This window comes from Poecile atricapillus, chromosome 14 (genome assembly GCF_030490865.1).
Source record: "Poecile atricapillus isolate bPoeAtr1 chromosome 14, bPoeAtr1.hap1, whole genome shotgun sequence".
In the NCBI taxonomy this organism is placed as follows: Eukaryota; Metazoa; Chordata; class Aves; order Passeriformes; family Paridae; genus Poecile; species Poecile atricapillus.
In genome coordinates this window covers 14,871,842-14,883,503 of record NC_081262.1, presented here as the reverse complement: position 1 = coordinate 14,883,503, position 11,662 = coordinate 14,871,842, and the positions used below count along the sequence as shown (strand labels likewise).

Genomic DNA, 11,662 nt, shown 5'->3' with positions numbered 1-11,662 from the left:
TCCTCCTCTTCCTCAGCTGCTGTTGTTTATTTTTACCGTCGTCGCCCTTTGTCGTTACCGACCCCGGGAGTGGCCCAGCGGCGGCGGGAAAGGGAGAAAACCGAGACGGAGCGGCGGCGGGAGGGGACACTTAGGGGCGCCGCGGGGCATCTCGGGAGTTGTAGTTCCCTGCCGCCTCCGCGGCTGCGCTTTACGGCAGGACGTGACGGTGAGGGGGAGCGACAGCGGAGCGCGGGAGGTCTGGGAGGTGAGGGGGGAACGCGGGGAAAAGGGCGAAAGGAAAAGGAAAGGTCTGTCCCAGGGAAGGGACAGCCCGAGGGGGGATCAGGGGTGGTGAGGGGACTGCGCTGTCCCAGGGAAGGGACAGCCCGAGGGGGGATCAGGGGTGGCGAGGGGACTGCGCTGCCCCAGGGAAGGGACAGCCCGAGGGGGATCAGGGGTGGTGAGGGGGCTGTGCTGTCCCAGGGAAGGGACAGCCCGAGGGGGATCAGGGGTGGTGAGGGGGCTGTGCTGTCCCAGGGAAGGGACAGCCCGAGGGGGTATTAGCGGTGGTGAGGGGGCTGTGGAGGGAGAGGGCAGCCCCAGCCGGGCAGGAGAGGGCCGGGGGACAGGCTGCGGGACCCCCCGACAGCTGTCCCTGGAGCGGGATGACGCCTTCTCCATCCCCATGCGGCTCCGAGGGGTTGCCTTGAGCCTCCCGGGCTGGCCGGGCGGTGACACCGGCGATCTCTCCATGCCGGCAGGATCCGGGACGCGGAGCAGCAGCATGCCCTGGCCTCGCCTCCTGTGATGAACCTCTACGGGCGGTTGTTTAGCAGGGGCGGGATGCTGCCCCAACCCTGGCGCTGCTTCTCGCGGGCCGCGGAGGATTTGGCGCTGCAGAGGATCCGCAAGGTCCTGTGCGTGGCGGAGAAGAATGATGCTGCCCGAGGGATCGCTGAGCTGCTCTCCAACAGAAGGATGCGGCGGGTAGGAACACCCCACCTCCTGCTGCTCCCTGGGGCACGGAGGCTGGGGTGGCTTTGCTGGCTGGGGAGGGTCCGTGCCGTGTGTGGCAGCCCCAGCACTCCCGGCTGAGCTTGGCATGGACACTTCACGTCAGCGTGTGGCACACATGGCGCTGTTTTATCCCTGAACACATGAGGGTACAGGAATGGCTTTGTTCTGTGCACAATCACCACTTGCCCAAATGTCTTTGGGAGTCCTGGTCCTTGTGGTTTAAGTCCAGTGGGAACTCAGCTCCCTCTGCTCAGCCTGCCTTCCCCAGGCACTGAGCTCCATGGTGAAGGCTCCCTGGGTCATTCCTGGATTAGCAGTGTATGGCAGAGGCTTCAGAAACGGACACCATCCATCAGCATGCATTTCCCCATCCAGAAACACCATTTCTGCAGCATCAGCAAGTGTCAGGGGTTTACTGGAGGTCACCAAATAAAGCAAAAACAGGCTGTGGTTTGGAGAGGAAAAAATCAAAGCTTTCTACTCTTTGTGCTATTAATCACTTGCTGTTTCCAAAATAAGGAATTCCCAAACTAAGGTGCTACTAGACCAGAACCAGAGAATCACTGAGGTTGAAAAACATCTCTGAGATTATTGAGTCCAACCTGTGATCACCATCTTGGCACCCAGACCAGAGCACTGAATGCCACATCCAATTGCTCCTTGAACACCTCCAGGGATGGTGACTCCATCACCTCCCTGGACACTTCAGTAATGATTAACCCTTTCCATGAATAAATTCTTCCTGATGTCCAACCTAAACCTTCCCTGGAACAACCTGAGGTTTCTTCCTCTCCTATTGTCACCTGGGGAAAGAGGCTGACACCCACATGGCTTCAACCTCCTTTGAATAAAAGGTGTTATTGAGAACCTGGGTGCTGACAGTCCCAATCAAGACATTGTCCTGCCTCTGTAAAAAAAGCAAATACACAATCTAGAAACTTCCATGAGTCCCAGTTAGGTGGGAGGTAGCCCTGGGGACACTACTTGTCACTTGGAACAAGATAGGAGTTTCTGAACACTGGCCAGCCCCATTCAATAAATCAGTTCCTCATTATTCATGGGGAGATAACCCTCAGGAATGGTTTAAAATCCTCTTACCTTGGAAATCACCATTTCAGTGACTCCACAAATGATACAGGGGATTTCCTTCTCCTTGCTGCAATTCCCATTAGCTCCAGTACCTGGTTTTCCTTTGCCATGTGCCTCTTGTGCTCCATCCCAGTGTGGACAAAGTGAGGTGGGATGGATTTGTTTCCTGTTAAAAAAATTAATTAAAAAAAAAAAAAAAAAAAGAATTTGTGTCCTGTTCAAAGACAGAAACTCAGGAATTCTCCTTTTCCTTCCAGCGAGAAGGGTTTTCCAAGTTCAACAAGATCTATGAATATGACTACCAGATATTTGGCCAGGTAAGAGTTTTATCTCAATCTGCTGCTGGATTAATGAAATACAAATACTAATTAATAAAAGCCATTTGTCAGGAGTTAAAAAACATGGCTCCAGACATAGGGATGTTCTGCCCAAAGATGAGAAAAAGTCAGATGCTGTTTCCTTGGCTCAGCCATCTGTTTTGTTGCTCTAAATCTTTTAACTTTCTGCTTTTATGTCAGTCAAAAATACATTGCTGTTTAGAATTTGGAGCTTCCTACAAAAATTGAGGATAAGGCCATGGATAGAGCTTGTTATGATGTATTAATTTTGGTTGCCCCAGCCCTGGAAGTGTTCCAGGCCAGGCTGGATGGGCCTTGGAGCAACGTGGGACCATGGAAGATGTCCCTGCCCTTGGCAGGGGTGGCACTGGATGATCTTTAAGGTCCCTCCCAGCCCAAACCATTCTGGAATTAACAGGAGAAAGGTGTCACTAATCATGTAAATTGAGAGCTGAAGGGACATTTTGGGGTTGTGGGTAGTTTTTGGTGAGTGATGGCCACTAATTTCCTTGCTCTGTCTCTTGCAGAATGTTACCATGGTGATGACATCCGTGTCAGGACATTTACTGGCTCATGATTTTATCATGCCATTTCGCAAATGGTTGGTACCTCGTGCCCCTGGCAGGAAGGGCTCTGTCACCTCCTGCCCCTCACAGGAGGGGGCCTGTCACCTCCTGTTCTCATCCTTGACACTGCAAGCACCTCCTTGACCCATCTTTGAGACACTGCTCAAAGACAAAGACAAATCTTTGAGACAAGCTCAAAGACAAAGGGACAGGGAGGGACTCTGACTCAGAGCAGGGTAATGAGTTCCAAATTTTATAGAAAATAGCCAAAATACTGTTTCAAATTCCTGTCTTCAGAGTGCTAAAACCCCTCAAAGACATAATACTGGTTAAAATACACCAAGGCAGACACAGGGAATTAAACTGATTCCAAAATGAGATGATTTTTGTTCTTTGTTCAGCCAGGAGCTGTTTTGGGAAGTAAAGTGCTTTCTCTGCCTTACCTCCTTTTGTACTCTGGGCTTCAAATAGAAGAAGCTGTTTGTTGCCTTCCAGATTTGCTGATTTCTCTGGCTGGTTTTCCATTCTGTGTTTTTAAATGTTACTCAGCATTTCATGTGAACTCTCTTGTCTGAAACAAGGCTTGTAATAAAATACATTAATTCCAGTACTTACACAGCACCAGTTAGTGTCTCACACATGGTGTTTTAGTTTATGTGATGCACACACACGTTTCTCCTCTCTTTTCCAGGCATAGCTGCAACCCTTTAGCTCTTTTTGATGCTGAAATTGAGAAGTATTGCCCTGAAAATTACCTGGATATCAAGGTACATCGTGGTTAAGACTTTGAAACTGAGATCAGGGGTTGGTTCAACAAATATTGTCCCAGAGAGAAGGATGATCTTACCTTTGTCCTTAACATCCAAATTTCTGCAGTTTAGCAGATTTCTCCTGTGTTTCCTAGGACTGTAAATGCTGTTCATTTGTGAGACTGAAACTCTTGTTCATGTACAAGTAGTGCAGTGAAGGAACAGCTAAAAATAGAAATGGTTTTTTCCAACAAGGTGGAATTGATGATTGTGTCTCAGTTCTACAGAAAAAGACATTTTTAGAAAACAGATTGTGGTACAATCTGCTCCAAGCCAAATTTTTTAACAGAATTAGATGTAAATAAATGAGTCAATTCTTTTGAAAGCTGCCTGATCTCCCCAGACACAGAATTACAAAATGTTATTGCAACAACCCATCTCCATGGATACACATTGCATTTTGTGTTCAGTGAGTCATTCTGAAATGAAATGACAGAGCAAGTGGCCTGGAATGTTCTCTCTGTGTTGTTTTTCTCCTCTCAGAGAACCCTTGAACGAGAAATCCAGCAGTGCCAAGCCCTGGTGATCTGGACTGACTGTGATCGAGAAGGAGAGAACATTGGCTTTGAGATCATCCATGTGTGCAGAGCTGGTGTGTAGAGCATCTTCATCAGTCTGACTTCCATTAACAGTTTAACAACTCCTTTAGCAGAGGCAAATTCTCAATTTTATCATGTCCGGGTTAAATACTGGCTAATTCTAATAAATATGTGGCTGTGATAGATCAGAAATGCATGCAGCTGTTGGAAAGATGTAGAATCAGTTGACAGCATGCTCTCTCAATAGCTGTTTATTAGTTTCCCCTTTCTTTTGGTGTTTGAGTCACTCTGATTTCTCTTCTGTCTGCATCTGGCAGTGAAGCCAAACCTGCAGGTTTTCCGAGCCCGCTTTTCTGAGATCACTCTTCACGCTGTCAGATCAGCCTGTGAGAACCTCACCCAGCCCGACCAAAAAACCAGCGATGCCGTCGACGTCAGGCAGGAGCTGGACCTCAGGATAGGCACGTAAATGTCTGTTACTGTAACCTCAACACAAGGCAGAAGTGCCCTCTGCAGTCTCATAAACCTGATTTTTAGATCAGATATGATTAAATGACATCTTACGTTTACTGGAAATGTGCTCTTTGAATTAGAGAATCATCAGCTCCCAAGATTGAGTCCAGCCTGTGACTGGTCCCCTCCTTGTAAACCAAAGCAGAGCACTGAATGTCACATCCAGTTGTTTCTTGAGCATCTCCAGGGATGGTGACTCCATCACCTCCCTGGGCAGTCCATTCCAATGTTTAAAAACCTCTTCTGTGAAGAAATTCCTCCTGAAAAGAGGAAATTTCTCCTTGAAGCAAATATTAAATTTATAGCTCATGCAGCACTGACAAGCTTCTTCAGCTGAGTATTAAACAGAGTAAAATTAATGCTTAGAATATTAAAAAGACCTGAAGTGCTGTGATTGTCATTCAACATTGTTTCCTCAGGTGCTGCCTTCACCAGATTCCAGACTCTGAGGCTGCGGAAGATCTTCCCTGATATTTTAGCAGATCAGCTAATCAGCTATGGCAGCTGCCAGTTTCCAACACTGGGATTTGTAGTTGAACGCTTTAAAGCCATCCAGGCCTTTGTTCCTGAAGCCTTCTACAAAATTAAAGGTATGTTTGGGGAACCACAGTCCTGGGCTCCATCTTCAAGGGTTTGATGTGATAGAAAGGAAAAACATTGGAGCAAGGAACACAAAACACCGCAGAGGTGGTTTCCTCTTCCTCTGCCATGACCACTGAGCAGAGCTGGAAGGTTTCCAAGTTCCTTTGTGGTATTTCCATTTTGTGGCTCCTCTATCAGCCAGCTCTGTTGTCCATCACAGTGACCCACGACCATGAGGACGGCAGCGTGGTCTTCAACTGGAAGAGGAACCGGCTCTTCAATCACACAGCGTGCCTGGTCCTTTACCAGATGTGTATGGAGGTAAGAAAGCTTGTGAATGGTTGCATAATCCAGATTCAGCCAGACATGTCCTGTATCTGTCTTGTTCAAGTCTTTTAAAGAACAGTTTGTGTAAACTCCTGAAGGAGATGTGGATTTTGCTTACTCTGTTTAGGATCCGGTAGCGACTGTTGTTGATGTTGTGAGCAAGCCAAAGAGCAAATGGAGGCCCCTGCCCCTGGACACTGTGGTATGTTTGAACTCTGGGAAGGGTTTCTTTGAAAAGAGCTTTGAACAGATGTTTTACTCACTGCTCTGAATTATCCACTAATACTTTTGGGTTTTCTGGCTCTTCCCAATGCAGGAACTGGAAAAATTGGCTTCCCGCAAACTGAAAATAAATGCAAAGGAAACAATGACAATAGCAGAAAAACTCTATACTAAAGGGTAAGAAGGCAAGACTTGGCTTGGTAAACTTAATTCTTTTAAAACTAAATGGCCTTTTGTTCAAAATGGGAAGCATCTTGGAATAACTCTCAAATGCTCTCCTCTCTTTCTTCCTAAGGCTCATCAGTTACCCTCGAACCGAGACCAACATTTTCCCCAAGGAGCTGAACCTCTCTGCCTTGATAGAACAGCAAACACAGGACCCAAACTGGGGGGAGTTTGCACAGAGGATTTTGGATCAGGGTGGGCCAAACCCTCGGAGTGGGAACAAAACTGATCAGGCTCACCCTCCCATTCACCCTACAAAATACGCCAGCAACCTGCAGGTGGGTGGAACCAGAGGGAATTGGATGGGTTGTGTTGCTTGATAAATAAAGATAAAAATCTTAACGTGGTCATTAGCACAAAATCCTCATCTGAGATCCCACTGATTTTGTGATGTTTGGTTCACCTGGGAGGACACTCACCCTTCTCACTGTTTGATCTCAGGGCAATGAGCAGAGACTCTACGAATTCATCGTGCGCCACTTCTTGGCTTGCTGCTCTCAAGATGCCAAAGGACAGGAAACAACTGTGGAGATCGACATTGCCAATGAGCAATTCATTGCTCAAGGACTCATGATCCTGGCCCGAAATTACCTGGAAGTGTATCCTTACGACAGGTGGAGTGATAAGGTAATCCCCTTGAGTAGCATAAGTGGCACTTCACTGCCAGCCTCAGACTTCTCTGCAAAACATCTTTTGACCATTCCTGGCTGTTTCACTCAGAGCCTTTGTCCTGAGTGAATGGACCAGGAAGCAGTTTCAAAGAGATTCTCCTTCCCTTCAGGTTATCCCGCTGTATCAGAAAGGGTCTCGCTTTCAGCCCACCACGGTGGAGATGGTGGATGGGGAAACCAGTCCTCCCTTGCTCCTCACAGAAGCAGATCTCATTGCTCTCATGGAAAAACACGGCATTGGTCAGTACTGGGTTGCGTGGCCTCTTGGTCTTGGCAGAGGGAATTCTCCCCAGGGAATTCTCCAAATGTTGATGCAGATAAGAAATCACTTAAATGTGCAGAATAAAGGGATATAGAGGGCAAAGTCCAACATCCTCAGGAGCCTGCAGTGTGCCTCCAGTACCCAGGGACATGGGCAGTTGCATGTCCAGGCTGTGCCACCAGCACCTTGCTGGCCTCAGTGCCAGAAGGGCACGAAGGCAGTGCTGCTCCTCACCATAGGTTGTGTCCTTGTCCCTGGGCACAGGGGAAATCACTTCTTGCCCCTGGTTTGACACCTCTCTGCTTGCAGGGACTGATGCCACCCACGCCGAGCACATTGAGACGATCAAGACGCGGATGTACGTGGGGCTTACGGCAGATCAGCGCTTCCTGCCCGGCCAGCTGGGCATGGGGCTGGTGGAAGGTGAGGGGAGAGCCCTTACAGAGATGGCAGAGTCCTTACTTGCTCCTTCCTTTTGCTTACCATTCCACATATTCCTCAGGCTATGATTCCATGGGCTACGAGATGTCCAAGCCTGACCTTCGAGCTGAGCTGGAGGCTGATCTAAAACTGATCTGTGAGGGGAAGAAAGACAAATCTGTAGTGTTACAGCAGCAGGTCCAGAAGTACAAGCAAGTCTTCATTGAAGCTGTGGCCAGAGCCAACAAGTGAGTGCTGTGTCTGCTCTCTTCCTCTTGCTTTGCTGTGCTTGGAGATGTTGGCTGCTCATCTGGGGCTCAGCCTGGAGTGAGGGATCCTGTCATACTGTTTCCGTGGAATGAGGGATCCTGTCACACTGTTTTCCTGGAGCTCTGCCCTCTGTGTGTAGATGCATGGAAAGGGATGACTTGCAGCCTGGCACGCTGTCAGGAGTTCCTCCCAGCTGAGGGTTTAAACCAGCATGAGTTAAGATTAAATTTGGGGATGGCAACATGCACTGACCTCTGCTGTTGTACCCACACCTTTCCCATTGCAGAAACATGGTGCTGAGTCAATGTGCTCATGGAGAAGCTCAGAGGGGCTGTGTGGGGGGCTCTGAGTCACTGCAGACCTGATTGCTCTTTGCAGAGACACTCAGCGTGCTCTGCTCGTTTCTTTACAGGTTGGACCAGGCCCTGGCTCAGTATCTGGGAGAAGCTGCAGAAATTCCAGAGCAGGATGAGGTGTACCCAGCCATACCCGTTTCTGTTCGGAAATGTCCCCAGTGCAACAGTGACATGGTCCTGAAGACCAGGAAGAATGGCGGGTTGGTGACTTTCCTTCTTGTAGCCTCCTGTGTTGGTTTGTGCTTCTCCAGGCATTTATTTACCTCCTTTGGTAAAAGCTTGGAAACCTTGGGCTGCAGCTCACTGACTCCACCAGTTACATGAGCTGTGTGGACTCAGCTGAATCTCTTCTCCAGTAGGTATTTCCCCCATAAAATTGCAGTTTTGACAATTTCTGACAGCTAAGAATACACAAGAATGGATCCCCAACTGTCTTGAGTTTGCCTCTTCCTCACGCAGTGCCTTTGTCCCATGGCAGGTTCTACCTCAGCTGCATGGGCTATCCAGCCTGTAAAACTGCAGTCTGGTTCCCTGATTTCGTGCTGGATGTGAGCAGGGACGAGAGCATCTGTGATGTGTGTACCCCCCACCCAGTTCACAGGTAGGGCAGTTATCCCTTGATTGGGGCAGAGACTTCATGGATTAGGCTGGGCAACCATTTTCCATTGCAGTCTTGGAAAGCTGGACTAGCACTTGGCTTGGGGATGGAAAGAATCTGAGTTGGGGAAACTGGCCTCCATATAGCAGAATCAAAACAATAAATAAAAATTCAAGGATAAATTGAGGTCTCTTGATGAGAAAGTGGGAGACTTTGACTCTTCCTTTCCTCGCAGACTGAAGTTTAAATTCAAGAAAGGCAGCGTTCCCCCCGTGATGCCCCTGGAGTTCGTTGGCTGCATTGGAGGCTGTGATGAGATGCTGAAAGAACTTTTGGACCTCAAGTACTTGCACAGATCATCCCAACCTGCATTGTCCACCCCCCAGCCAGGGCATCACCTGCAGGCCAACCATTCGCTGAACAGAGCCAGCAGTGAGACCAGGCAAGCCAGGGGGACCTCAAACCTGGCACGAGGACATCTGCTCTCCATCAACTCCTCCAGGACCCCTAGGGCTGCTCCTGCAGCTGCTCCAGACGATGGCAATGCTGTGGTGTGCAACTGTGGGAGCGAGGCGCTGCTGCTGACCGTGCGCAAGGACGGGCCCAACAAAGGGCGCCAGTTCTACAAGTGCAGCTCCAGCACCTGCAACTTCTTCCTCTGGGCTGATGAGCAGCCACAGGACAGAGGCACCGCGGCTCCACGCAGCTCCACGCTGCTCCAGCCCGCTGCTGGGAGAGCCCCAGCGGGATTCCAGCGCCCAGGAGGAGGGAGAGAGCCCTTGGGAAGCAGCAGCTCGGATGCTGGAGGTGGCACAATGTGCAGGTGCGAGCAGCCCGCTGTGACTCGCACCGTGCAGAAGGACGGGCCCAACAAGGGGCGGCAGTTCCACACCTGCCCCAAGCCCCGGGAGCAGCAGTGCGGCTTCTTCCAGTGGGCAGACGAGAACGTGGCACCAGGTACGGCCGGGCTGGGGGCAGACACGAGGGCTGGGGGCTGTTCTTAAGCTGAGCAATACAAGGAGCTGCTGGAGAGGGTCCAGTGGAGGGCACAAAGATGTGAGGGGTCTGAAGCATCTCTCTGATGAGGAAGGACTGAGGGAGCTGGGCCTGTTTAGGCTAGAGAAGGCTGAGGGGATTCTCATTAATGCATGTAAATGTCTCAAAGGTGGGTGCCAGAAGGATGGTGCCAGACTTTTTTTGGTGGTGCTCAGCGACAGGATGAGGAGTAATGGCCAGAAACTAAAACACAAGAAGTTTGACCTCAACATGAGGAAGAACTGCTTTACATTAAAGGTGGCAGAGCTCTGGATCAGCTGCCCAGGGAGGTGACAGTGTCCTCCTCTCTGGAGACATTCAATTCCATTTGGCATGCCAGGGAATTTGTGCTCACTCTGCCCTGGTTTAGGGGTACAGGGAAAGGGCAAGTCACTCTGGAGCTTTGATCAGAGATGAAACTGTGTGGAAAGATGCTGAAAAATAATGACAAAATAAGGATGCATAAGAGAGAACTGACAAAAAGGGACATAACCAGGAACAGAGGGGGAGGTGTGGTCTGTGAGAGATCCTCATTTTCCTCAGACATTTGGGCCTAAAGGGGTAAAATCGAGTTTTGAACCCCAAGTTGTTCTGTGCCATGTTTTTTCTGCTTCAGCTGCAGACCAGAGCATGCAGGCAGGCAGATCAGCTTCCCCTGTGCTGTTCCCACATATCTCTAATGCTACAACACAAATGGGTAACATTTCACTGTTCAGACAAGTCTGAAGCAAATGCAGGTTCAGGACTAATCTGAGAATCCTTGATCTGTTGTTTTGAATGCTGTTTCTCACCTATTCATGTTTGCAAAGATCCTTAAATTCGAGTTGTTTATCTCTAGGCCCTTCTGGAGATGACTCTTTGAACCACTTTGGCAGCAATGGATACTCCAGAGGGTTGGGAAGCAAGGCCAAGAGACCAGACAGTCTCTCCTCAGGATCTGCTGCCAAGAAACCACGGACCTGCAGCATTTGCCACCAGCCTGGGCACACGAGGAAAACCTGTCCTCAGAACCACTGAGCTAGGATGGACCTCTGAGAGCCTGCAAGGCTGTGAACTGCAGGAGCCACCTCTGCCACAAGGAGCTGGACTCGGGGAACAAGTCCCTTGAGTGTTTTTTGGTGGGGCTGGTTGCAGGCTGCTCCTGCCAAGGGATGCCATTTGTTACAGCAAAGGTTCAACCAGCTTGGAGAAGTGGTTGCACTACCAGATTTTGTTTCCAGCTGCTCTTCTGCTGAGCAGATTGGGAAAGTCTGAACATTTCAAACAAGCACTTGGAAGCTGAGGCTGTGGAGAGAACTGCGCTGGATCATCCCCCTGCACTATCCTGGTGGTTGTTCCTGGCCTTTCCATGCAGGGAAGAGCTGGATCAGGGCCACCAGGACAGACACCAGGGCTGCCGAGCTCTGCTCAGTCCCTGGCTTTCCACAGTGTGGAATTTAAGTTCCCTTCTAAGCTGATGTTACCTGAGCAACATTCCCCTTTTCTGTCCCCCTTACCTGGGTTGTTCCTGCCAGTGAAGGAGGGTCAGGTGCAGAGGAGCTGGATCTGGTGCTTGCCCTGGTTGGAGCTCAGCTGCAGTGCTCAGGAAAAAGCCTTCATTTTAGATGGTTCCTGAATCTGAGGGCGAGTTCTTCCTCAGACTTTCAGACATGCCTTTGTGATGCTGTTAGCTGATGAAAGTTATTTTTGTCAGACTAATGAGTTTCTTATTAAAATGTTATTTAAAATTTAAATTTGATGCAGTGACACCTTAACTCTGCCCAATTATTTCTTCCTGCATAAAATAGTGAAGCTTTTACTGTAAAAGCATCCAGCCAGATCTTGCTCTTTCCCATCACTGG

General features: G+C 49.4%; 1 protein-coding gene across 2 annotated transcripts; it reads left to right on the top strand.

Moving 5' to 3' along the window:
• Positions 1–71: 71 nt before the first annotated feature.
• Positions 72–11,554, top strand: TOP3A (DNA topoisomerase III alpha). 2 transcript variants are annotated; one of them, XM_058849558.1, is made up of 20 exons: positions 72–208; positions 744–969; positions 2,346–2,405; positions 2,954–3,027; positions 3,684–3,759; positions 4,285–4,393; positions 4,658–4,801; positions 5,273–5,443; positions 5,656–5,756; positions 5,890–5,964; positions 6,079–6,161; positions 6,280–6,487; positions 6,651–6,836; positions 6,991–7,120; positions 7,452–7,565; positions 7,645–7,810; positions 8,245–8,388; positions 8,667–8,789; positions 9,022–9,743; positions 10,660–11,554. In XM_058849558.1, exons 2-20 carry the CDS (start codon positions 790–792, stop codon positions 10,836–10,838), a joined length of 3,045 nt encoding a protein of 1,014 aa, XP_058705541.1. In that variant the 5' UTR covers positions 72–208; positions 744–789; the 3' UTR covers positions 10,839–11,554. The 2 variants fall into 2 exon arrangements, with proteins under 2 accessions (XP_058705541.1, XP_058705540.1); XM_058849557.1 differs by having other exon boundaries at positions 130–247.
• Positions 11,555–11,662: the final 108 nt, after the last annotated feature.

Excerpts from the sequence above, each read along its gene's own strand:
- TOP3A (XM_058849558.1), top strand. The coding sequence starts at position 790 with ATGAACCTCTACGGGCGGTTGTTTAGCAGGGGCGGGATGCTGCCCCAA. Across the intron at positions 970-2,345 it reads CCAACAGAAGGATGCGGCGG|CGAGAAGGGTTTTCCAAGTT; the intron begins GTAGGAACACCC and ends TTTTCCTTCCAG. Across the intron at positions 7,566-7,644 it reads GGGCATGGGGCTGGTGGAAG|GCTATGATTCCATGGGCTAC; the intron begins GTGAGGGGAGAG and ends CATATTCCTCAG.